Raw genomic sequence first — 26,004 nt, 5'->3', positions numbered from 1 at the left:
AGTGAGGAGCCCAGAGATGATTAAACTCACTTTATCCAACAGTGTTTGGCCAGCTCAGAAGCTTTTGTACAAGAAATCGCGATTGCATGGTTACAAACCTGGAAGCACAGACAGCCATGGAAACACGGGCACTCCATGGGTACAGACAGCAATAGCCAGACCTGGATCTACAGAGCAACCCCAGAAGCACAGACACTCCACAGATACAGATCTGCACATACAGAGCAGCCCCAGAATAGACACCAGTGTATTTAAATCCAAAACCCACATCTTTTGAAGAACATTTGCTGACAAACAGTGCATTGGCTACAGAAACACAGACAGGATCACGTCCCCTCACACACAGCACAGTCTCTACAGGGATTTTACAGGGCTGGGCTGGATGCAGAAGGAATGACTAAACCACCATGGGCTCCTGGAATGGGAAAGCTGAGCTGGAAGTTTTGGTTCGAAATTGGGCTGGCCAGAGTCTGGTTAACAGCGGCTCACTGAACAGGAAGTGCTAAAACAGGCCGAGAGACAACGAGCTGATGCTGAGCCATGGCCAAGGGCGAACAAGAGGGATTAAAGTTAAAAACATCCTCTCAGTCCCATCTGGCCTCAGAGATGAAATTTCACTGAGAAACAAAAAAAGTCTGCCAGAACCCTTGTGGAGTTTCTCCTATTGAGGCCTAGAGCTGGCTCACACATTTGCAGGTCCTCAGGGATATGGTCACACCATGGTCATGTCCCTCCACAGCTGATGGAACGTCGCTGAGACCCTCATCATGTTCCCACCCCAGCTGTGCCCAGCTGATGGACACCACCACACAGGTGGGAAACTGAGTGATGAATCCCTTTGGGATTGCAGGAGATGAAGAGCACACCTGGGAACACCTTCCTGAGAAGAGCAGCGGAGCAGGCCGGACTGTGCCCTGGTGCAGTGGTCCTGGCTGTCACTGGCCTCGGGGGCAGCACAGACGTAGAACTGACACCCCTCACCCACTGAAGGTCTGAGTCCATGCCAGCTCCAAGCTAAGGGTGAGAGAGGCACTTTCCAGGGCAGCACCTCATGGCTTGGCCTGACAGAAACCAGCCCCGCAAACCGAGGCACAGGAACCCAGGAAAAGCTGCCATTTATTCAATGCTAGAACCTAAATACTTAAAGTGAAGAGTGACTCCTTCCTGACCTGATGACAGGAAGGCACACCTGCTGCACACCTGTGCTCACCTCAGGGCTTCTTGAGGCCACAGGGCAGCCCCAGGGCTGGCTTGGCCGCCACAGTGGGCGGGGAGTGCCACACGGCCGAGCTCGTGCGCTTGAAGTAGCGGGGTTTGCTCTTGTAGAAGATGTGCTCCAGCTTGGGGCTGGGGATGGCCCCAAACAGCGCGTCCAGGTCAGGGGGGTTGTAGTACTGCCGGACCACAGCCTGGCTAAGCTGATTCCCTGTGGGAACAGATGAGGGTTGCGTTAATTTTGTTAATTGGGATTGCTGTGTAGGCTGCTGCATATGGCGTGTCTCCGCTCTGCTCATTTCTCATCGCACCAAGGCAGCTTAGCAGTGTATTTGTCCCCCATCACACTGTGACAAGATCCCCAAGTGGTGGAGGAGCCCCTGGTTCCACATTCCACATAGAATCATGGAAACTCATCCAGTTCCAAACCCCTGCCATGGGCAGGGACACCTTTCACTAGACCAGGTTGTTCCAAGCTCCTATCCAGTCTTGGGCACAGAAGTACTCGTTCAGTGCTGGAGTACTTTACACTCCTCCAGGCAGGAGGAACTGGACAAAACCCCACAGCAGGTCCCACAGTCTGCTGGGGGCCCTGGACACACAAATCCCTCCACACACACACACATACCAGTGGCCCAGGCAGGGATGGGCTTGCGCGGCTGGCTCTCGTCATCTGTCGAGTCATCGCTGTTCAGGTCCATCCCATAGTCATTCGAGCTTGTCACAGGCACCTTGAGATCCTTTCTGCTCTGTGGAGTCATCTCATACGAGTTGCAGGCAGGGGAATTCTAGAAGGGAAACACATTCCACAGGTGCTGGATGCAGCAGCACCATCAGGCTCCAAGCCACAGCAGGACCAGCTCGTCCCCACCTCATGCTGTCACCCCATAGCAAACCCTGAGGCTGGCAGTTCTCAAGTTTGGACCCGAGAGCTTGACCCAAGTTCCAAAGTTGTGACCCAATGATGGCTTTGCATGGCCTTCTCCTGTTTAATTAGACTGATTAATTTGCCGTCTGTGGCATGAGCACATAGCAATAGATGAATCTAACAGGTCTAATAGAACAGAGCTCGACCCCAGCCAAGCCAAGCCAAGTAACTAGAGTTGTTATGTTGCTGGAGCAGACTCACATGATATAAACACTCTGCAACCCAGCTTCTGGGCTTGATCAATGATGTAAAACTGCTAATTGCTGTACAGAGAACCTGCCCACCAGGTCAGCCAAATCAAACTCACACTAATGGGAGTGGCACAGGCAGGAAGTGTAAGGGCAGGAGAAAACTTACAACTGCGAATTTCATGTTTTTCAACTGGAAATTTCCAGTAGAAATTCAATTTTCAATCAGTCTCTGGAGAGCTGGACACAGTTGTCCTTCTCCAGAAACTTTCTTTATGGCTTTGTGTCCAGTGACATTAACTCCCACCTCCTGGTTTTACACTTTAAGATTCTGAGCATTGCAAGGAGACAAGAGCCACCTGTCTGTCAAAGTTCAGGACATGAACACACTCTCGCAGGATTCTCCCGTGCCAAATCACCACCATCCCACAGGCTCTGCCGCCACCTTGTGGCTGTTCCCAAATTTGACCCAAAATAAAACTTTTAGCACTTTCTGCCCGAGGTCTTTCCAGTATTTAAGAGGCACTTAAGATAGCTCCAACAGCTGCTGGTTTACCCACAGCTAAGAACCCTGTCCAATCCCTCAGACTTCCCTTCCCTCTATCATTGGAATATTCGTGGAGTCAACCCCAGATAACTAGGATTTACAGAATTCCTGTGTTATTGGATAGGCAGATAAAAGCAGAGGGTGGAACTGCCCAAGGCAAGAGTGGGTCAGTGCTGGGACTGAACTGTGCTGTCACCCCTAAGGACCCATCCCCAGTTACCTCCTTGCTCCCCAGGAGTGGTGCCCATGTGTTGTCTTTGGCCTTTTGCTCCTCTGCCAATTTCTTCTGCTCTTCCTCCTGCCTCTTCTTCTCCACCAGCACCTGCTGCTCCTGCTGCCAAGCGACACCCATGGGATTACCCTTAGGGACTACACTGCCAACCCAGGCACCCATCTTTGTGGCCGGCAAAATATCCAAGCACCTCATTACAGCTGTTCTTGTGCTGCTGAGGAGCTCTTGGGACACGGTGCAGCGTCCTCAGAGGGACACAAACACACTGACCCCTGTGCCACAGCATCAGCTGCCTTTCCCTGACAAAGACAGGGCCTCCCACCTTGGAAAACTTGCTGCCGACTTTATCTTGGGGCTATAAAAGCCAGAAACCAGCTGACTATCTGCAGAAGTCTGTGCTACTGATCTTGGCCTCTTTCTAGACTAGTAAACAGTATTTTTAGAGGCCAAGTTTCCCCATGGTACCATAACTGTGCCAAGCAGGTCCAACTTCCTGCTCAGAAGAGCCACAGTAGTTCTTCAGGGATTCCCACAGCGTCCCAGCTGAGCTGCTCCAACAGCAACAGCTGCTGAGGCCAGACTGTGGCTCTATCCCGTCCCAAAATCAATCAATTACCTCCTTCTTCTCCATCTCCCTGCGGAGCTGCTCCTTAGCAGACGCTGCTTCCTTCTGCAGGCAAGCCTTCTCCTGCTGCTCCCGGAGCCTGGGAACCACAGCACAGGCCCTCACTCCCAGAACCACATCAGGGCCATCCCATGCCCACAGATCTTCAGGAACTCCCCACCACAGTCCTGACATCTCTGAGCCCAGAGGAGCAGCTCAGCACCAGGAACAGTCCAGAGCTGTGCTGCCAGGTCACTGCAGTTCCCTGCTGATCCAGCCTTCCACTCCTGCCCTCTGCTCCAGCTGCGTTTCAATCCCAGCACAGAATTTGGTACATAAATGGGGATTTTGCCTTACTTTTCTGCCTGGATCCGCTCCTGCTCCCTCTTTCTCTCCAGTTCTCTCTCTGCAGCCAGCTGTCTCTCCCGCTCCTGCTCTGCCTGCCTCTGCTCAGCCATCTTCCGGGCATGCTCCTGCTCCTCTTCCCTCTTCTTTTGCATCAGCTCCCTGCGCCGCCGTTCCTCCTCCTCCTCCTGTAAGCCCAGGCAGGGATTACTCACCTGACAGAAGCAGGCTCCAGGGGACAGCACCAGGAACCCAAAATCCACATTTCTACACAGCAGGGAAACATCTTGGGGGTAACTTCCCAGTGCTCAAGGCAGGAGGATCCCCTGTCCAGCTCTGCCTGTGGGACAGAACAGGCCCACACACACCCACACACACACACCTGCTGCAGAGCTCTTTGTCTCCTGGCCTCCTCCTCTTGTTTGCGCCGGGCCTCAGCTTCCTCCATCCTCCTGGCAGCCACTCTCTTCTTAATCCTCTCCTCTGCCAGCCTTTCTTCCCGTACCTGCAGCACACACAGACCCAGTCACAGGTAGGACAGCGCAGCAGGACCCCTCACAGGGCACCCCTCCTTTTCCCCCAGCAACCATGAGGGCCTGTGCTCTGTTTTTAAAAAGGTCATATTTAGGGCAATGACCTTGTTTTATATCCTCCCAGAAGAGCTGACCCCATCCTGAGGTTTACATATCCAGTTCCACAACGCCTTTGGAATATAACCTCAGAGCCATGCAATCAGACAGGCAGCTGAGGGTAATTAAAGCAGACAAATGAAGGCTCTGGAGGAAGGATGTTTGCTTTCCCCTGTCCAGCTATTACTCAGCTTGGAGAAGATAAAGCCTTGGGGCCATTAGGCCGCCTTTATCCACTGCAACTCCTTCTCCCATCTACCAAAGCATTAATAAAGCCCATTTAGATTCATGATTATGGAAAAACAGGGGTTCAGCTGCCATTTGCTGGAGCCAGAGAAAGGTTGTCCATCAGGATCATAAAAGCTCTGGAAAATTCTTTATTAAACTACTCTTTGGTTCAGCCTCTGGAATCCAAGCAGCCCCCGTGCCCCTCTTTCCAGAGAGCACATTTGTATGCTGCCAAATGGCTAATGATTGTCCCAAATAAGCTCTGCAGGGGCCATACCTTCTCGGTCTTCTCATCAAACAGTGCAATTTTCTGCTCGATCCTCCTCTTCCTCTCCCTCTCCATCTCCTCTGCCCGCTCCCGGGCTTGCAGCACCTTGCGCAGGCGTTCCTCGCGCTTCCTGAGGACAGAGCCCAGCTCACCATCGAGTTCCAGCCAGGTCAGCCCCGCCACAGCTCAGCACAACGCCAAAAACACATAGCAGGAAATTCAATGGCCCAAATTCCCCATTTGTTTAAGCACCAGCCATGTTTAAGCTCTGTCAGAAAGTGGGGACTCAAGACAAAAAGCTGCAGCAGTGGGTGGCAAGGACAGTTAATGCTTCGTATCAGCATTCCAGAGATACCCCAAGGACAAACACTGCCTGTGCCCACAGGAGTTTCTGCTGCTTGCACAGTTCCTGCAAGATAAAACACCTGGACACAGGACCCTACAGGTGCCAAGAGGAGTGTGACCACATCTACTCACAGCTTCGCCTCTTCAAGTCGCCGTTTCTTCTCCTCCTCCAGCTTTTGCCTTCTCAGCTGCTCTGCTTCTTGCTTCTTCCGCAGAGTCTTCAGCTTCTGCCTCTCCTTTTCCTGAGGGGAATTGAAATGTCATGGTACTCACTGGCCAGTGCCCTTTCCCACCTCAGCTGCTTTGGGCAAGGTCCAAGAGGCGACACCAAGGAGCTGCAGGCAGGAATATGGGATGGAGCAGAGCTCAGGCAGGCTGTGACCTGGTCATGAATGGACATATGCAAGGAAAACACTGCTGTGAATCTCAGGGAGCAAGAGGCGAAGCTGGAGCATTGAAACAGGAGCATCAGCTCTGGAAGCCCAGGCAGCATCCTCAGGGATTGCAGGCAGCCAGCCCCATGCTTCCTTTTGGTGCAAAGGAGCCACCAAGCAGCGCTAATGCCTGGCACGGCTCCCACTTCCTGCGGCGAGCGCAGGGACAGATGGTGCTCCAGGAAACACCTTGAGCTCCCACTGGCGCCTGTGCCTCCCACGAGGCTCGATCTGGTGGTGAACCACGAGCACTCTGAGAGCTCCCAGCTTGCTCCAGCATGCAGCCAGCTCCGTGTGCCAGCCAGAAACAGGGGCTTTCTCCTCATTTTCCTGACCCAGCCTAGGTACACTGTCAGCCAGGGGAGCAAGATCCAGCCACCACAACCACAGCAAATGGTTTAACATCAACCTACGCCATGCCAAAGCAGGCCTGGTCTCAGCATAAACCAACAGATCAGCATGGTCATTATCCAAGGGAATCCCATACACTGGGCTCCATGCTGTAAATGCCTGGTGCTGTCAGCATCCAAACTGGTTAATATAAAACTAACAATTATATCTTATTGCTCTGCTGCTATTTAGTTATGTTTAGCTCCCACATGGAAAAACTCCCGAGGGGGAGCTGCCTGCATTGGAATGAAACCTAAAACATTCCATGAACTGACAGCAGCAGCAGAAGCACTCCCTAGCCACAAGACTCTTTTCTCATCCTATTAACTCTTTTGTAGTACTGACACAAACATCAGCAGGGGCCCAGCAAGACTGAAGCTGGAATCCTTCACTGCTTCCCAATGGCCTCCCCTGACCTGCTGGAGCACAGCCAGCCTCTGAGCACAGCTCTAAGAAGCTCTGCCATTAGGTTGCTAGATGCAGGAATACCAATTCCTGCATCCTGCCCTCCTCTTTCTCCCTTCTCAGCTCTCCTGCAAGGGAAGATTAACTCCAGAGCTGCCTACTCACAACAGGTGAGTTGTTTGGTATCAGGAGTATGAGCAATTCCTGCCTGGCACACAGCTTCCAGCATGGCTCTGAATGAATCCAGAAAGCTACATCCTTGTCTAGAACTAGCTCTCAAATCCCTCCCTTTAAAACTGCTCCTATCTTGGAAAACCAGAGGTTTGGAAAGCTCCCTGGGGTAGTGCAGAAGCACCTGTCTGCAGCCAGCCAAGGTGTGCTGCTGGTCCCCACAGGATCCATCAGTGATACTGATGCCCGCTCAATCTGGACACCAGCAGTTGTCTGACTGGCCCCACATCCAGGACAGCCTCATGTTTCCTCCTGCCTCAAGGGTTTGGAAAACCTCCAAAGTTTGCATTTAAGAAGTATTTGCTCAATCTCACTCATGACAGAAGTCCTAGAAAGGAGACCTGGAATCGACAGGCTTCAGTTATCAATACAACTCAACATTCACAACCCACTTAATTTCTGCTTCCCAGTTTTCATCTCTGACTGTTACTTGCCAATAGCACAGGGGAATGAAGCAGGAATAAAGCTTGGAGTTCAAACTGGAATTCTTCAGGAAGATGACTAACCCAAATTTTATTTATTTAAGTGCAAACCGACCACTTTAAATCACTCAATTTCAAATGGGTTGCAAAGCTCCTCTCATGGCTGTGCTTTAACTTAGGCACTTAATGAAACCACCCTGTACTGTCTTAAAGAAGAATCTCCTCTTACCTTGGGATCAGTCTGGAGAGGGGTGTTGTACCTGATGAAGGATTTTATGACCCCATTCCTCCCCACGGAGCTTGGTGTCATGAGGAGCTGGTTCTTCTGCACGGTGTGCAGGAATGTTTTGAATGGGCGCACCACCTGTGAGAGTAACAGCAAAGTGTGAGTGGGGCTGAGTAAAAAAAGGGTCTTGGTGAGGCATTCCAGGGTTACAAGGATCCCACCTTGCTGGCTGGGAGGACTGGGGATGGGGTCTTCCTCCTGAGAGGAGACAGCCCTCCCTCCTCTGCCTGCTGGTGGTCGTAGCGCTCGTCTACGGCTCTCTTGTAGCTCGGCTTCCTCCTGTGAGACAGCACAGCCCATCACACCGGGCAAATCCTCCTCCTGCCTCCAAGTCAGGGCTGGAAAGGGCCATAAACTATCCTGAGCTTAAGAGAGATTCCAGTATTGGGGGGCCCTGGTACAGGTTGCCCAGAGAAGCTGTGGCTGCCCCATGCCTGGAAGTGTCCATGGCCAGATTGGAAGGGGCTTGGAGCAATCTGGGATAGTTTAAAGTGTCCCTGGCCATGGCAAGGGGTGGAACTGGATGGGCTTTAATGTCCCTTCCAACCCAAATCAGTCTGTGATTCTAAGATTGTGCATGCACAGTTAGCCAATAAATAAAATCCTAATGCAATAGAAAATAAAAACTAAATCATAGAATCATGGAGGCAGGGAAAACTTATTTGCAGAAGTTTCATGGTCACAAACACTGAAGCCAGTGAGCAACATCCCAGCACTGAACCTGTTTGGAACAGGACCACAGCCTGCCCAAAACACTTCCAACCAGGACATACCTGGCACTCTGGGGTGGCTCCAGGGTCTCCCCATTCTTATTTAAGTTGTTTTCTGAAAGAGAACAGTTACACAGTGAGCTCTAGCAGGAAAAAAATCCCTCCAACACAGGTTTGGCAGCAGAGAAGGGATGTAGCAGCTCACTGAACAGCAAAACCACCTGCAGGAGTGGGCAGGCTCACATGGCACCATTCCCACCTGGAAACTCGAGATAAAGCAGAGCTGCCCAAAGCTGTCTGGGCTCTGCATAGCTTCAGCAACAGAGCTCAACTGGGCCTCCCACAACCCTCCAGCCTCATTATATCCATCTCCATGTGCTTGCCTGGGTGGAAATAACTCCAGCACAGAGTTTTCTCACTGCTAATTGTTTGAAACAAATCCCTGCTCATCAAACATTAATTAATCTTTCAAACTGAGCTCTCAAATTAACCAGTCAATCTTTCCAGCTTCCCAGCCAGCCTCCCAAAATGATAATTTCCCAAAGTGCTGCCCCAAAACCCTCTGGAATTACCACTGCTGCTCGGCTCCTGGGGCTGCTCGTGTTTGCTGACTGTGTCGGAGCAAAGGGACACTTGAGGGCTTTGGAAATCCTGTGGAAAAAGCAAAGGGGTTTCAGGACAATTGCACGCCATTCCTGGTTCAGATCATTGGGTGGTTCTGACACCATCAGTGGTGTTACCAGGCAATGCCAAACCTCCTGGCAAAGCCCTGGATGCTGCATCATCAGGAGAGGCAGGGACATTGACATGAACATCTGCACTGCTTAAGCTCAACCAAGCTCATCAACTATTAAGGCCAGGAGCCCTTCCAAGCTGTAAATCTGTGCTGCCGGAGCTCTGGCCAGAGCCAGTGTGCCCATTTCCCTGAGCAGTGATGAATGGGGAGCCTGGAGACAGCAGGCAAATGGCTCATTTCCATGATCTATCTCTTTGTTATGGGATACCCATCGCTGCTCGCTGCCTCTGCACTTAAGCTGGGGCTCGCTCTGCTGGGATAATGGGTTGTGGTTCTGGAATTGCCCTCTGCTAGCAGTACCAGCATTACCTCCTGGTCAGAACTTCACAGTGCTGCACTGGGAAAAGAAAAGGGATTAATAGTGGAGAACTCATCCCCCACAATTGCTTCTGCAGGGCCTAGAAAAATTGACTTTGTTTGAGTTTCTGCACAGCTCTCCTTGTTTTCACAAGTGCTTCAGGTCACTGCTCTGCTCCATTAATTCAGGCTCTGCTCATTCATTTATTCTGGACAAAACACTGACATGATCCCAGGATTACTTCCTCAGTGAGGACTGTGGAGGGAAAGGTGTTGATCTCAAAAATATTCACAAATATTCACATATTTCTGTGAGTGTCCAAACTACAAAGTGTTGAATTACCTGCAGGACTGACTAAAAGGTCAAAAGAAGCTTTAAAAATACAGTGTGTGAACCACGACTCCCGCTGAACCAAGCTTCCCTGAACTATAAGGTTTTTTTATCTCTAAAGGTTAGGGACTGAATTTTCACACAATGATCTCTAGTAAGAGGTTAAAAAGGAAGAGCCAAGCAGGACTCAACCCTGAGGTCAGGCTCAGGGTGGTATGCAATAATTTCAACAGATTTAGGAAAATGACAGAGGAAAGGCTGTGTTTTAGTCAGAGAATATTGGAAAGCATTTAGGTCTGTAACACCCTTCCAACAGAACACCTGCACCCAAAGCCATAGGCCACACATGCTCATGTCCCAAATAAAACTGCTGCTTTTGGTTTTGCTGGTTCTGGAATGTTTTGATTAAGACTTCCCCTAGTCTGAGTACTAGAACCACAGAGGCTCAGATGGGCACCTCTGAGCCAGATGCTGTGCACCATCTTCATTCACTGCTATGGGACAGGTTACAAAGTCTGACAATCCACAGGCAAAGCTCCCAATTTTCCCAATAAGGAATGTATTCCACACATTTTTCTCCCAAATCCACACAGACACAAATGCTTTTAATCCTTGCCCAAATCTTACCAGCTTGGAGGGAGTGGAGGGTCCAGGAGGAGGCCTAGAAATAAAAGACAAAAGGGGCTGTACTTAGCAAAACTGAGGAAACTGGGAAGCCACTTGGATTTTACACCACAAATGACAGTGACAAAATCCTGAAAACAAGGTAGTGAGGATAAATAAATAACTGAAAGCATTCTCACCCAGTTTTGACAACCGTTTCCTCATCCTCTGGCACACTTATGGAGCTGGAGGCTGTGGGAGAGATAAAAACACACCTGAGCTGTAAGGTTGGGGTGCAGCCAAGGATCTGGTGGAACAAGGACCTCCAGACACTGAAAAAGGGTTTGTCCTGCCCTGGGGCAGGGTGGGGCACAGGAGCACTGCAGAAAGGTGGCCAGCAGGAAAGCAGTTTTCAATTATGGATGACTTCAGGGTGATATATACAAGCTGGCATTAATGGGGTAGGACTTAGCCTCAGGCTTATCTGCAGGGCCCTAACTTGACATCAACAGCAGAGCCATCCTTATTTACAGTGGGACTGCTGCTTCCCAAGCCAGTATTCCAGTTAGTCCTGCTACACTGAGTTCAGAAGCTCCAACACAGCCAGAACCTGCCATGAATAACCATGGAATCAAACAGTCACAGACTGGTTGGGGTGGGAAAGGACCTTAAAGCTCATCCATTCCTACCCCTACCTTGAACAGGGACACCTTGCACTAGCCCAAGTTGCTCCAAGCCCTGTCCAACCTGGCCTTGGACACTTCCAGGGATGAGGCAGCCACAGTTTCTCTATCAACACGCACCAAGACCTCACCTCTCTCAAACAGAAGAATTCTTTCCATATATGCCATCTAAATTTCCCCTCAGTGTGAACCCATTTCCCTTTGTCCTGTCACTCTAGTTCTTGATGAAGAGTCTCCCTCCAGTTTGTTTGTTTAATAATTCCAGCAGTTTAGATGAGACTGTCCTTGCTAAATCTGCCTCTGCCACCAAGTATAAAGTTGTGGGAGACTTTTCATCTACGAAGTCCAACCTCAAAATTCCCTTCTCAAACAAACTCTAGAACCAGCAGCCAGATCCTGCTATGGAAAAGGGAACTGGTGGGAATTTCACTCTGCAGGAAACAGGCAGGGCTTTAGGAGAACCCACCACCCCTTTTGAATCCCCAAATCTTTCTCAGCTTTGCCAGCAGTCCCCACAGAAACCAGGAAGACCAGCTGACCAGAGGAGCTGTGGCTGCCCCATCTCTGGAAGCGTCCAAAACCAGGTTAGATGGGGCTTGGAGTGACCTGGCTAATCTTTAAGGTCCTTCCAACCCCAATCATCCTTTCCCAGGGATTCCAGGATTAGCAAATTCTCCCAGCAAATCAGCACTGGTTAAAGCTACATTGAAATGAAAACACTGAGGCTGATCTCCCAGGTGATTTACAAGGTTGAATTCAGCTACCTGCATTCCTGTGCTCACAGGGTGATCCAGAAAGCCAGGGAGAACTCCATGAGGGATTGCAGCCTGTCTAGCCCAGGAAGCTTAGCTGCCACCCTCACACTGAAGACCCAGCCCCAATGCTTTGCTTTCCCCAGCGGCAGAAAGCAGCAGACACCCCCCCACCCCCCAAACTCACCATCCAAGGAGCTGGAGGACACGGATCTCTTCCCAGCTGCCCTCCTCTTACCCGCTGCCCTGGCGATGGACGTCCGGATCACGCTCTCCCTCTTGCTGGCCAGGGAGTATTTCTCTGCCAGGGAGGTTCTGCGGCTTAGGGAACCTTTCCCCATCAGGCTCCGGCGCACAGAGCGGCGGCTGAGCCGGGAGCCAGTCGGAGTGTCCGGGCTGCTCCTCAGGGGCTGGGAGGGCTCCTGAACCCGGCTGTGTTCCCATGGGGAGCCATCCCCCTCCTCCAGCCCAGCTTGTGGGCTCAGGATTATGGTGACATTGGCTGCCTTTGCTGTCTGCATCTCAGGCACAGCCTGGCTGGCCTCAGGAGTACTGGGCACCACCAGCGATTTGGGAGTACCACGTTCCTTCGGAGAGCCATTCCCTGAGCCTGTGGGGAGCAGCCCTGCCGGCTTTCCTCCACTCCTCTGGAGAGGCACTGCAGTACCAGCCTGGTCAGCTTCCACCCAGGGATCCTTCCCTGCTGCCTGCTGGGCAGATGGAGTCTCAGGAACCACCTTGGAGATTCTGGCAGAGGCTGCAGCCCGGGATCGTGTCACACGCTGTGGTGGAGAGTTTTCTTTGGCCTCGGCTCTGCTGAGTTCCAGGTTTTCTTTGTTCTGAAGTTGCTGAGAAGATCGCACAGAAGACAGCGGTTTGATGCTGCTGTTCCTCCTCCTGGAGAGTCTGATCACAGGAACAGTGGGTTAGATAGGTACAGGAGTTGTGAACGGCCCAAAGTCCATCCATTCACACGCAGGCAAGGAGCCAAAACACCTGGATGGGCCAGGAGACACAGAGCTGCATAAAGCAGCTAACGCAGACAGTAATTAAGGGATGTCATGACTTTAAAGCAGAAAGATAATAGACAGAGACACGGGGACATAGAACTAGGCAACAATAAAAACACTTCTCGTGAAAATCGAAATCCAGTGTTTTTCAGCCTAGAGTGCCCCAGACACAAGGGTCTGACCGGACCTTTAACACCAGCGGGACGCGCGGGACGAAGGAAGGGGAACTCTCATCGGACAAAGGAGGGGATCGCCAGTACATGCTCCATGGAGGGCATTGTTTCCCTGAACCCATAGCAGCAGGTCTGTTCAGCCTCCCGCAGGCTCCCTTCCTTCTCCAGGCCCCGAGGACACCCTCTAAGCTCCCCCTTTCCACGGCTCCCCCATCCCCGCTCCCGCCGCCTCTCACCGCTTCCTGCCGGGCTCCTGCTCTTCTTCCCGGAAGGCCGACAGCCGCCTCCTCCGCTGCCGTTTCTTCTGCGACGGCGTCTTGGGCATCAGCTCGAGCTCCTCGCTGTAGTTGCTAGAGAGGAAAGGGAGATCAAGACGGGATCAGCGCGGAGGGCGGCCGGTAGGGGCCTAGCGGGGAGCGGGAATGCGGGTACCTGACAAACATCCTGACCGCCTCCTCATAGATCTCATCCAGCCACACCATATCGGTCTCGTCCACCTGCTGCAGGAACTGGGCCAGGCGCCGGTCGCACTCCGCGGGCAGCTCCAGCGTCCGCGCCGCGGCGGCCGCAGGCCCCATCGCCGCCATCTCTTCAGCGTCAACGGCCGCGCGCGCGCGGCACGCCGTTCAAACACGGCCCCGTCCCCGGCGGCAGCCAATCACCGCCCGCCGCCCCCCCACGGCCCGCCTTTCCCATTGGCTGCCAGGGCAAGGGCTCGCACTCGGCACCGCTCGGCTCGCCCGTCGCCACGCCCCTGGATAACTCAGAAGGCGGGGCTTGAGGAGGCGGGGCCATAGGGCGCCCACTTTAAAGGCTGGGGGTGACGGACGGGCGAAATAACCAATAAAAGCCCGGAGATTGAGAGGTGCGAGCTATGATTGGCGAAGGCCGGGGATAAGCTCGGAGTGGGAAGGGACGGGCCATGCTGTGAGGGCGTGGTGAGCGGACGAGGCGGCGACGGCGGCAACAGCGGGGGCAGCTCTGGTTGGGCGGCGAGTGAACCCTCTGGAGGGTCCCTGGGGGCTTGGGAGGGTCCCCGGGAGTATGGGGCGTGGAGGGGGATCACCCAACACCTGTGCCCCGACCTGTCTTAATTTCCCTCTCATGCCTGGGAGTACCCTGCTACCTGCGTTTCTCTTTCCCACTTGAGGGGTATCCTGGCTGCCCACCAGCCTTGTCCTCTCGCTCTGTGTTCCAGGCAAGGCAATGGCAGAGGGTCCCCAGCAGCTGCTGGAAGTCTGTGGGCAGAGGCTGTCCCGCTTCCTCTGTGATGCCCAGAACAAGCACCTGGCCTGGCTGCGGGAGGTGGAGGAGCAGGGCATGAGGATGCTCAAGAGGTAGGGGCTGCCCTGAGGGGACCCCTCTGCCCACCTGAGCTCCCAGCTGGGTGTGGGTGGGTTTGGGCCCCATCCTTCCCTTGTTTTGGGAGGGTTGATGTGGGTAGTGAGAGAAGCAATCTGTGCTCTGCCTCTTCTGCCTCACAGCAGCTTCAGGGATGAGCCTATGCTCTTGCCCAAAACGCCATCGCAGAGAAGGAAGCTCAGGAAAAGGCAGTCCTCCTGGATGAGGGAGGAAAACAAGGAGCTGAGCAGGAGGAGGTAGGTGGGTCAGCTTCCTCTGGCTCTGCCTCATGCTGTTTGGATTAAACAAATCAGTGCCTGCATTCCCTCAGTTATCAAAGGGATGCATCGGGATTGCTCACTGTTTGGATTCTGGTGAGAGTTTGGGATGAAGTTGGCTGCTTTCCTTCACTTTTTTTTTTTCCTGTTTATAGTTAAAGAATAATAAACACTCTATTTTCATGTCTTTTTAGATTTGGATTTTGTCTCACTGGGTTTGGCTTTTGGCCTGTGGTTGCTGCTCCTGATGTTCACTCCCTAAGCCTCTGTGTCAGTGCCTGGAAAACTTGGGAAAGGGATGTATTCCCAGCACTGTGTTAAAATTGGCAGGGAGACTCCAAGAGTTTATCAAGGGACTGAAGTGGAAATTCCAAGTGATTTGCCTGGAACCAAACTTTGAAAGCTGCCCAAACCTGATCTGTTGGTGTGTTAGGGCACTAAAATCATTCTAACTGTGGTGAAAAGCCCACAGGAGGAAGAGCTAGAGCTGGGAGACTGTCAGGATGCAGACATGGAGGGTGGGGAGAGCAGCAGGAATAGCGGGAGCGTGGGAGGTTTGTGTGTGTGCGAGGGAGAGTGGGAAAAGCAGCACTGCGGATCAGAACAGGAGAGCTCTCGGCCCTGCTCTGGGTGCTCAGGTCACACCTTCTCCGGGGGAGCAGCCCAGCTAACTCCTGTTGGTGTTTTTCCTCATTTAAACTTGGTTTGGGGAGAGGTGCTGATGCAGCCAGGCCTGTCAGCAGGAAGGTAGCATACTGTGTGTCCCTCTGTAGGTGCTGTCCTCTGCTGTGCGCTGTTCCCAGGGTGAGGTTTAAACCCAGATCTTGGTGTAGGGCTAAATACACCTTTCCCATGCCCATTTCTCCATACCCGACTCTTGATACCCAGCCTGGGCTGTGTCTGTGTGGCACAGCCCTTGTGTGTGAGCTCCCCCCTGGGCTGTGTCCATATGCCTCTCCCCAGGGATAGGATGGGCTGTGAGGGGGAAATGGTGGAGTGGAGAAGTGAGCAGCAGCTTCACTTTTACACTGTCCACTTTTCCCTCTAAAACTTACTTGGAAGTGGACATAATTTCCTTCAAATTTATTTTCCTTCAAAATTCTTTCCCTTTAAGGTTTTCCCGAAGGAGGAGTGGTTTCAAGCTGCTGTCTTCCAGTCTGAATTCCCAGAGATGCCTGAGCCAGGAGCAGTCCCAGAGCCCTGGCTGTGAGGGGCAGGATGTATCCGTGCCTGGCTGCACTCTGGAATCTCAGGCTGGCATCACACCCCAGCCCCCTGCTCTGCCCAGGAAGCAGCCTGTGAAAGCACATGTTCTCACAGCAGACCTGGATTGCCAGGAGTGTCCCCAGGGTGCTGCTGGGGGTGAAGCAGCCCCTCCAGCAGTTTTGGAGGAGCGGCTGCCTGAGGGTGATGCAGCAGCAGAGCTCCAGGAGGTCTCTGGTGTCCCTGGGATCCCAGCTGAACAGCCAGGAAGGGATGGGGAACAGGACCCCAGGCGAGCCAGCACCTCCACTCCCAAGGCTGCTCAGAATGGTGATCCTGCTGTGTTCCAAGGAAATGGATCTCCTCAAGACCTTGAGATGCTGCTCTTCCAGGACTCCCCTAGTAAAAGTGCAACAGCAAAATCCAGGACACACCGCCGGAGCGGGCTGGCGGCCCCCCGCAAGAGCCATAGGACTTCCCTGGCAGAAAAATGCTCCCTGGCCAGCAGGAGGGAGAACATGATCCGGAGATCCATCAGCAGGGCCATGGCCAGGAAGGCAACAGCACGAGAATCCTCCTCAGCCTCCAGCAGAGTGAGCTGTGAGTCCCTGCACTGCTTCCATGTGGGAATGGAGCGGTGTGGATCGGCTCATCCCTGGCTCCAGCTCCCCCAAGTCTCCTTGTCCTTGTGGGCTTCTGGGGTGCAGCTTCAAGCCAGGGTGTTGCTGCAGCAGGTGAAAAGGCTGGGGGGCAGGTGGTGTTGGGGTACATGGGTTGGGAGTTGGCAAAAAGCACAATTGTGGACGGGAGAGCGTGGCCAGGCTGGTTCCAGCCATGTGTGCCTTTAGATTGGGAAAGACTGCTGCATTCCCTGGGGAAGAGCTTTAATTTATGGCATCTGCTAGCTCTCCAAAAAAATCAATAGGGCTGAAAGTGCAGCCCTGAAGTTAGGCTGAAATGGGCAGAGGAGCTCAAATGCTTTTTGGGCGAGGATAGAAAAGACTCAAACTAGCTGTGTCACCAGAGGAACAGGGGTTATGGAGCCCAGGCTATTCCTGGTAACTCTGAATCCCTTGTGTCCACTATTTCTGCTGCTCCTGACAGGGTTTGGCTGCTTGGGCTTTCCAAAACCATTGCTGCTGCAGGCAAACAGGCTGTGGTGGAGCATGGAGGCCCCTGGAATTTAGCTTTGTCAGCCTTGAGTCACGCCGTATCCAGGCATTTGTTATAACACTTGGAGCGGAGGGGTGTGATGGGGGGGTGGAATGAGCCTGGAATCAGCCCAAACCCCCCGGATCCCTGCACCAGAGCGTGCAGGGAGGCAGGAGCTGCAGCCAATGGCCTGGGAATGCTGGCTGTGACACAGGCAGCTGGAGCAGGCTGCAGGCAGCAAAGCTGCTGCCTCGGTGCTCTGCCTTCCCAGCCCACTCCAGATTCAGTGGCACTTGAGGGAGGTGTGGTGCTGGTGGGGAAAGCTGAGCAATCCATGTTCCTGGGAGGAAGCCTGAGCTCTTCCATGTGCACCCTGTGGCTGTTGGGAGCCTGGGAGTGAACTCCCCAGCACCACTTAGGCTTTCCTCTCCAGGTCAGAGCTCCTTGGAGGCTTTTGTGGAAGAAGATGTGATCAGCAACACAAGGTGAGGCTGCCACATAAGGCAAGTGGGAAGGGATCCCAGCATTCCCCGAAAAGCACACTCTCCCGGTGGATTTTCTGCCATGGATTTTGTCAGGGACTGCTCAGGTGTTGCTGTCACCTGGGGCTGGATGAGATTTCAGGTTGTGCTGTTCAGGCACAGTAAGATTAAGTCGTTCACTGGGGTGAGTGTTGGTGTGTCTTGGGGTTCCTGGAATTCCTGGCTGCTACTAGCCCCAGAAAGTTGGTGTTCAGTCAGGTCTGCTCTGGGGAAGGGGACAGCCCAAGGCTGTCAGAGCCCCCTCCTTTCCTGCTACTGGGGCCCAAGGTGGTTGTGGGCCAGCAGCACACCAGGACAGTCCCTCAGAGGAATTTACAGCCCAGTCTTGAAGTGCCTGGCTGGAACAGCCTCTGGATGTGCTTAGGAACCTTCACCTTCCTTGGAGTCCCATGCACTGCCTCCATCACCTGTAACTCACCTTCAGAGAGAATTTAAATTATTAAAATAGCTTTTCCTTTACAGGCCTGAGCTGGAGCCAAATTCCCCAAGGGAAAAGGTGAGTTCCAAGGAACAACGCTCAGACTGTGTGAAAGCCTTCTTGCTGAGTCAGCACCTTTGCTGAGGTTGTCACTGGATGCAGGGATGTGGCTGATGTCCCAAAATGAGCCAGCACAGCCCTCACTGGGAAGGAGGCAGACCCTATCTGAGCAAGCAGCTGGCTTTTCCAGGGCAGCAGGTCCCTGGTAGCTTTGTTCTTTGGAGCAGCTGTGCTAAGGGAATGTTTGTCCCCTTTCCCTGCAGGCTCCTGGAGATGTCCTTGTTCCAAGCACAAGTCCCCGAGCTGCCAGCCCTCCTGCACAGCACCTGTCCCCTCTGGAGCAGCAGGCAGGGAATGCTGCAGGTAACTTCTGGGTGGTCTTGCTGTACTTGCATGAAACCCACAGAAAACACAGGCCTAGGGCTCAGGGGGGGACGTTCCTGGGGAATAAGGGATTTGAAACAGAACCACCTCTGACTAGTCAAGAAGGTTTTCCAGGTAAAGTTTGGACCTCCTGAAGAGGTGAGACATTAGTTAGGTGGGAAAGGATATGTAAATGTGTCCAAGCCATGAGACAAATGTATCCCTGTCCAGCTTCGGTCTGTGCAACAAGTGAGTGGGGACGTTTGGGAAGGAGCTCCTCTGTGGATTCTTCCAGAGAATGTCATATCCTTTCCCTCTGGGGTTGCATTATGTGAAGATTTAGAGGCCCTGATTATTTTCTGTGCCTCTGAGCAAGAAGGAGGAGTTGGGGGTAGGTTTTTGTTCCCTGTGGGATTTGCAGGATGTGACAAGCAGCTGGAGCTGGAATGGAGGAAAGAGTCCCTGGAGGGAGCTGGATGCCTCACACGTGGCACTGACTGCAGGTTTCTCCACAGGAAGCCATGTAAATCCCAACAGTGAACCTCAGAAGAGCCAGGAACAACCCAACTGTGCCAAGTCCTGGGAGAATTCCTCCCGCATGTGGTAGGAGACACTGCAAGGTAGCAGGGATGAGCCAGGGGTCTGGAAGGACTCGGGTTTAGCATTTGAAGTAATTTGTGCTAAAAAAAGGTTGAGGGGGATTGATTCCCTGTCTTTCCCTGCTTCTAGTAGCTCTGAAATCTCATTTGGCCAGATCCTGTGGCTTTTGGAGCCTTGTTTGGCTCTGAGAGTGGGTCTGGCACAGGGAGGAGCACCTGAGGTCCTGCACAAACCAGCAGAGGTGCCCTAGCACAGTTAGCTCAGAGCTGGGAGATAAATCCGAGGGCTCCTGAAGTGCAAGTGACTGACCTGGTTATTTTTGTCTGTGTGAGTGTCTGGAATACCTGACCTGGCTCCCGGAACACCTGATGTGTCTCCTCACTGTGTGTTGCTGGTGAGGTTTTGGGAGAAAGGTGTAATAGCCAGTAAATACCTCTGGAGGGTGTGACAGCCACTTCATGTCCCTCCTGCTAATGCCACCAGGATGAAAGGCTGCAAGCAAGCCCTGGGTGTCCTGTGGCAGGGGCAGCACACGGGGGCGCGGCCCCTTTCCCCTTTGGATGAGAAGCTCAAGACTTCAGCAAACCAGGCTCCATCATCCCCCTCTCCAGCCAGCAAGGTGAGTGGTGCCACAGCCCTGTGCCCCCTGTCCCAGGCAGGCCCTGAGCTCCCTCCCTCTCTCCCCTCAGGCTGTCAGGCCACTGAAGAACTTCCTGCAGGGACAAGGGGGTGGCATCAAGGACTTCATCAAGCGCAACACTCCCACCCGGCCCCCCCTGAAGGTGCGTCACATCTGAGGGGCAGGAGGGGAACAGGCTGCGTGTGCTGGGAAGAGGAGCTCTGGTGTTACTTCCAAACCTTTAATGATGTTTTTTTTATGCCCTTTCTCTGCAGGGAGACTTTGTTGTAAGTATGGCACCTTATCTGTGGGGCTGACTGCTCTCTCCCCTCATGCCGATGTCCATCAGCCCTCTGGCCACACCAGTGGTGAGGTGGCAGGATCTCTGTGCAGGTGTGTTCTGCTGGGACTTCTGGCACTGCTGGGAGCTTCTGGCCTCTGAGCCAGGCTGCACTGTGCTCCCTCTCCACCATTTTCCTGACTCCTGGGTTAAGTGGTCACCTAGTGGGTGTGCTGTTCTTTTCTAAATATATTCTGGGCAGCTGAAGAACTGTGTTTTTTCCCTCCTGTACCTCTGCTTGCATTGGATAGTCCTGGTTGCCAAATATGTGTTGTCTCCCCTTCTGCTCACTCCCTATCCCAGTGTTCAGGTGAAGGACTCCAACAGTGACTGCATATACCAGGCTGCCTGAGGGGATACGCAGCCCCCAGCAGCTGGTACAGTCTGAACTCTCCTCCCTTCAGGAGAAGGAGAGGCAGAGACTAGAGAACCTCCGGAAGAAGCAGGAGGCTGAGGAGCAGAGAAGGAAGAAAGTGGAGGAGGAGAAGAGACGGCGTCAGGCAGAAATGAAGCAGTGAGTTGGGCCCCTTTCCCCTTGCTCTTTCCTTGGTCAGCACAGACTTGCCTTGTGCTTCCCACTTGGAATGAGCACTTTGGGAGGAGGCAGGGCTAACGGGCCCCTCTTGCCCACGCGCTGCCCAGGAAGCGGGAAGAGCGTCTGAGGAAGGCCCTGCAGGCTCGGGAGCGTGCAGAACAGATGGAGGAAAAGAAGAAAAAGCGGATGGAGCAGAAGATCCTGCAGAGTGATGAGAAGGTGAGAAGACTGAGTGGGCTTTGGGCCTCTCTGAGAGCTGTGAGACCAGGGAGGTGTGAACAGGGCACTGGCAAAGTCCATGCGTGCTAGAATTCCTTCTGACAAGGGGAGGCTTTTGTTCTCAATCCCTCTGCACATTCCTGTTGGGACAGGTCCTGTTCATGCTGCTCTGTGTTCAGGGAATGTGGCAGCCCCTGTCTGCCCTGCAGGTGACAGCCTCACCTATCCCACGTGATTGGACTGGACTGTAACTCAGCAGGGGGTGCATTTGGGCCAGGTTTGGGTTTCAGAGCCTGACCTGACCCTTTCTGGGGGCACAGGCTGGTGAGCTGGTGGCCACATGCCAGTACTGCTGCTGTGTTATGGCTGTGAAGGGCTGAGGGAGCTGTGCCTGAGGGCCCAGAGCCTGAGCAGCCTCTGGGTTGAGGCCTGGCTGCTCATTTTGGGCTGGACTGAAGAAACTTTTGGAAAGGTTCAGCCTTGGAAAACAAGGAGTGATGTTCCTTTCAGCCCTTCCCAAACCTTGAGCGGACAAATGTGCACCCACTACTGGGTCTCAGTCTCCTTGGGATCTGGGATATCCCAAGTTCCAGACCTCCCTCCAAGGCTGTGAGGTATGTCCTTGGAGCGGTGGAGCTGACAGGTGTGGCTTTCTCTGGTGCACATCTCACAGGTGAAGGAAGAGAAGGTGGCAGAGGACCGGAGCAAGAGGAAAGGGTCCAAGAAACATGGGGAAGTGGAGGCACGGAGGCAGAAAGCCCTGAAAGGGGTAAGAGTAACTCAGGACACTCCTGCACATGGAGAAGGACAGGGATAGCAGGGACCCGCTGTGTTAGTGTGGCTGGTGGGATAGGGACAGGTCACTGCCTGCTTCTGCAGGGATTTTGGGGCCTGGGCTGCCAGATCTCTGTCCAGGCAGCTGAGGTTGGGTTGGGACACAAGGGAGAAATGTTCCAGCTGCTGGAGCCTTACAGGGTTTTCCTCTTGTTTCTTCAGGAGGAAAATGAGCAGCAAGAACCACTGCAGAAAAGAGAGGATGAAGTGAAGGAGAGGGGGAAGACAGTCTTGGAACTGAAGAACCTTCTGGAGCAGCAACAACTGGGACAAGCGAAGGAGAGGTGCGAGCTGGTGCCTGTTCTGATCAGGGAATTTGCCATGGCCATGGGGAAGCAGTGGATGTAAATATGATGTTGCACCTGGGCTCTGGGGCTGGCTGGAGGTTGGAGGGCAGAAGCAGGAGCCTGTAAGAGGGTGAGGGACATCTGGACATGCTTGCCCCTCTAAATTCTTGCTTTTCCCCCAGGGATCCCAAGCAGCGAGGGAAGGAGAAGCCCCCCCAAGCACAGCAGGAGCCAGCAGCGTTGGCTGGCAAGGCCACCAAGGTGTGGAGCTGGAGTGTTCTGAGATCAGCCTCTCTGCAGCACACAGGCTGGGTTCAGGATTAGGTGTTTTCCATGTGCTGCTGGGATGTTGTTCAGAGGGTCAAATACAATGAAACTAATGATTGTTATTGTACAGAGGTGCTGTGCAGGAACAAGCCTAGGGCTGGGAGTTCCCTGCCTGACAGGTGAGCCCTCAGCCCTGTCATGGTATGGTGACAGTCATGAAATGGCACTTGGAAGAACACCCCAAAGAGAGCATTCACTGATCCTGAAATCAATGTGGAAATAAGAGATTTATTAATGTTTTACTGCCACATTTCCTCATTGTGCCCAAAGGACGTGACCCCCAAACCTCAGGTGCCACATGGTTGTGTGTCACTTCATTTGCACTCACACAAAGAACATTGGGGCTTTAAGTCAGGGTTGCTGGTCTTGAAATATCACACTAACATTTGCTTTCACTCTCTACTCTTAAATTCATTGCTTCATTAGTGAAAAATCAATGCCCCAAATGGTTCTTCCTCTTCAGGATCAATTCTTCCTCCTGTGTGGGCTCTTGCTGCACTCCTTCCCTCAGTCCCTGGCACTTGGACTCTTTTGTGCTGTATAAATTTAATTTAAGGTCCGAATCTTTCCTGTGCTGCCAGCAGCTGGGCCAGAATGAGCCTGGCAAAGCTTTTCCAGGCAGGAGAAAAATGGAAGTAACTCCAAGTGCTGAGCAGCACAGGAGGGAAACTTGAGGAGAAATAGTTTGGGTTAAAAAGGAGCTTCAGCGGTTATTTTTCTTTTATCTTTATTAGGGGAAAGAAAGTCCCAAAGAGCTGCCCCTTGGGCCTGGGCTGGACAAAAGATATGAGCCACCAGAATGCCTTTTCCCAGCTCTTAATGTCTGGCTCCAAGCAGAGAGGGTGAGTGTGGGCTCCAGAGAGCCAGGTTGGACCTGAGCTGAGAGACAGGAATGGCTTTATTTAGGAGTCTTGGATTTGGGGTTATTTCTACAGAAGAAGCCACAGAGGCACTGAGGGGTGGATGTTGCCAGAGCTGCCGAGAACACAGCTCTGTGTCAGAGTCTGTTCTGTGTGAGTGAGAAATTACTTAATTCCCGTGTCTTACAGGAGGCTGATGGTCAACAGCAGCCGGGAGAGGAGAAAAAGCCCATTCAACCAGCAGCCCCTGGGACATGGCCGAACAAAGCCGTCAAGGTGAGCCCTGGCCCCGGCACAGCCCTCGGGTGGCCCCCACCTTCTGTGGCTACTTAGCCCCCGCAGCTCGGAGCCCCCGCAGCGCTCGGCACAGGGAATCCGATGGAAAAACAAGTGGTTGGTGGCGGAAAAGATGCTGGAAGCGGCCACAGGAGGGCAGCAGGTCCTGAGGCGACATCCCCGCGGGAGCGGCCCTGGGCAGCCGGGCTGTGCCTGCTGCGGCTGCGGAGCCTTCCATGGGCAGAGCGACAGGAAAGGCTGCTCGGAGCTGGATGCGACGCTGTCTCTGCTGGGAACCTGTTCTGGGGCTGTGGGCTCCGTCCAGGCTGTGTCGGAGCTTCAGCGAGGGAATATGAGACAGAGTATGTGGAAGGGTTTAGGAGTAGAGTCGAGTGCTGAGACACGCACAGTGTGCCTTTCCCAGGTTTTTCCACAGAAAACGGGAGGAGAGGGAGTGTTAAGAGCAGGTGTCAAGGCACGGAGCCCGGTGACAGTTTTATGTTGGTTCATGATTTGAGCACTTTGGGGCTCTGGTGGCCATCCCAGCCATAGAAGTGCTGCTTCCCCTTGCTCATCACAGCTCTCTGTGTGGTTTCAGAAATCCCTCTCCACATCCTGCCTCGGGTCCCTGAAGGGTGCTCAAGGACCAGGGTCACCCCCGGCCAATGAGAACAGCTATGGGCTCGATCTGAACAGTGATGACTCCACAGATGATGAGAGCAACCCACGGAAACCCGTCCCTGCCTGGGCTGATGGTAAGTGCCAGCTCTGGGCTGGCTTCCTTTCCCTCCTGCCCTGGAGCTTTTCAGCCTTGCTTGGAGCCATCCCAAAGCGCAGTCCAGGAGTGTGTGCACCTCTGGCAGATCCCAGCTGTCTGTGCTGAGGGGATCAGCACTACATCCTTCAAGCGCTCATGGGTTAAGGTGAAACCAGAGTCCTCTGAGAGGAAAGGGGGGAGACAGCCCCAACTCTTGAGAAGTGAGGTGTGGTGGCTGTGGGACGTGTCCTACCCCTCCTGCACAGCTCCTGGGTTCTCAGAGGGGAAAGGGGAGTGCCAGTCCTGCGGGCTGAGGCAGCGCCTGTATCCATGTGTTGTTGCTGTTGTTCCTGCAGGGGCACAGCTCCAGCAGGCCATCATGCACCAGTACTACAACCCCCCTGACCTGGACGTGCTGTTTGGGGCCATCCCCAGCCCCAGGCTGGAGCACATCTTCTACAAGAGCAAACCCCGCTACTTCAAGCGCACGAGCTCAGCCGTGTGGCACTCCCCACCTGGCCCCTCCTGCGGCCCCTCCTGCACCTTCCAGAGCTGAGCCAAGGCAGCAAAAGGGGTTTCTAGGGACTGTCTTCTACTTACCCTGTGTTTACAATTTTAACTTCTTTTTTTCCTTCTTCTGTACAGAAATAAAGTTGTTTAATATAAAGGCCAACACTCAGTGGGTGTCTCCTTTCCCGTACCTTGGTGACTGTGCCTTTTGCCTTGCAGAAATCACAGTTACTAATTCTGCAACCAGAGCCCTTTCCTAGTCTGCCTCATTTCCTATTCACTTAGGATATTCCCTCATACAAGGAAGCTTGGAAATTGCTGTAGGGAAGATCAGGTTTTTTAATCATCCGGAGGGCATAATGTTTTTGTAAGGCTTTTTTTATATATATTTACTATATTTATGTATTTGTCTATCTTTACTGACTTAATTATTTTCCTTAATTCCTTTTCCTTTAACAATTCCTGTGCACTCATCTTAGTCTGAGCCAGAATCTTCTTCCTGCTGTAGGAAAAGTCTCCCTGGACAATTTAAGCAGTGGCTAATGCCTCCTCACTCTGTTTTTCTAATGGAAAAAGGAAGCCCAGGCTCAGCTCTGGATCCTGTTGTGGCAGGAGCAGTGGGACAGCCTGTCCTGAGCAGAAGTTGGGTTGATCTGGGAAGGGTGAGGGAGGGGAAGGTTCCCCAGGGGAGCTATCAGTGTGCCAGGTTTCACACACCCCACATCCCCCCTCCCCAACCTCAGCAGCAGAGCTGCACCTATCCCACTCCTTCCTTCCTTTCCCAAGCCTGAGTGCACATGGATTGACAGGAGCAGGGATGGAGTGAAAGAGAAATGGCTGTGGCTGTAAGGTAGATTGATAGGGTCAGAATCCCTGGAGCCATCCTGCCACTCCTTCCATGAAAAGGGGCTGGAAGCTCTTGGAGCCCTCAGTCCCAGAGCCAGTGCTCGCCCAAGGGACCTTTTGTCCCAGGAATGCTTTTTGGATGGGATCAGGCAGGGAGTTCATGGGTAAGGTGGGGAGGACAGCCAGACTGCTTCCCACCCCAGAGGGCAGCATCTGTCCTCTGGCTTCCTCAGAGATGCTCCACAGCACGATATCCCCAAGGCCCCTTCCACAAGGGACTGGGCGAGGAGGACACGAGCTCTGCTGCAGCCCAGCTCCAGTGTGGACAATTTCCCAGTTTCTTTGGTGCCAGTGGAGCCCGGAACAGTGGGGGAGTGGAAAAAACCTTGGCGCCAACAGCTGCTGGCAGGGATGCGCTGCCAGGCTCCGGGCTGAGCGCTAATGAGGTGTCTGTGCTGCCGCTGGTTCCGTTCGGCTCCCGCAGCTCCTGGAGCCCGCTGGGACCCCGGGCCTCGCGCTGCAGGAGCTCCCAGGAGCTTTCCAGGAGCCTGGAGCAGTGCTGGTTAATGCCCAGGAGAGGCGGCT

General features: G+C 53.3%; 2 protein-coding genes across 6 annotated transcripts; one reads left to right on the top strand and one right to left on the bottom strand.

Annotated features, from left to right (window-relative positions):
* Nucleotides 1-15: 15 nt before the first annotated feature.
* INCENP (inner centromere protein) lies at nt 16-13,648 on the bottom strand. Of its 3 annotated transcripts, none has more exons than XM_014257947.2 (17): nt 13,485-13,648; nt 13,289-13,402; nt 12,057-12,775; nt 10,635-10,686; nt 10,459-10,492; nt 8,980-9,058; nt 8,471-8,522; nt 7,859-7,976; nt 7,641-7,775; nt 5,662-5,771; nt 5,194-5,314; nt 4,442-4,564; nt 4,072-4,247; nt 3,727-3,814; nt 3,099-3,212; nt 1,844-2,003; nt 16-1,426 (listed from the first exon to the last, which is right to left on the bottom strand). In XM_014257947.2, exons 1-17 carry the CDS (start codon nt 13,637-13,639, stop codon nt 1,212-1,214), a joined length of 2,565 nt encoding a protein of 854 aa, XP_014113422.2. In that variant the 5' UTR covers nt 13,640-13,648; the 3' UTR covers nt 16-1,211. The 3 variants fall into 3 exon arrangements, with proteins under 3 accessions (XP_014113422.2, XP_087914367.1, XP_087914368.1); XM_088058241.1 differs by having other exon boundaries at nt 3,099-3,209; XM_088058242.1 differs by having other exon boundaries at nt 12,108-12,775.
* Nucleotides 13,649-13,896: 248 nt separating this feature from the next.
* Nucleotides 13,897-24,742, top strand: LOC102112952 (inner centromere protein-like). 3 transcript variants are annotated; one of them, XM_088057773.1, is made up of 20 exons: nt 13,897-13,990; nt 14,251-14,389; nt 14,537-14,650; nt 15,786-16,474; nt 17,460-17,511; nt 18,031-18,064; nt 18,310-18,409; nt 18,925-19,012; nt 19,493-19,628; nt 19,699-19,791; nt 19,904-19,915; nt 20,373-20,482; nt 20,611-20,722; nt 21,396-21,491; nt 21,719-21,840; nt 22,026-22,104; nt 22,905-23,012; nt 23,220-23,306; nt 23,905-24,061; nt 24,420-24,742. In XM_088057773.1, exons 2-20 carry the CDS (start codon nt 14,259-14,261, stop codon nt 24,617-24,619), a joined length of 2,520 nt encoding a protein of 839 aa, XP_087913899.1. In that variant the 5' UTR covers nt 13,897-13,990; nt 14,251-14,258; the 3' UTR covers nt 24,620-24,742. The 3 variants fall into 3 exon arrangements, with proteins under 3 accessions (XP_087913899.1, XP_087913900.1, XP_014113277.2); XM_088057774.1 differs by lacking the exon at nt 13,897-13,990 and adding an exon at nt 13,991-14,036 and having other exon boundaries at nt 14,540-14,650; XM_014257802.2 differs by lacking the exon at nt 13,897-13,990 and adding an exon at nt 13,991-14,036.
* The last annotated feature ends 1,262 nt before the right edge of the window (nt 24,743-26,004 follow it).

The sequence above is a fragment of the Pseudopodoces humilis genome, chromosome 7 (assembly GCF_049639895.1).
Source record: "Pseudopodoces humilis isolate 2021_Gansu_Grassland_sample_001 chromosome 7, ASM4963989v1, whole genome shotgun sequence".
In the NCBI taxonomy this organism is placed as follows: domain Eukaryota; kingdom Metazoa; phylum Chordata; class Aves; order Passeriformes; family Paridae; genus Pseudopodoces; species Pseudopodoces humilis.
Note: the sequence above shows the minus strand (reverse complement) of the source record. Positions and strands in the feature narration are given on the sequence as shown.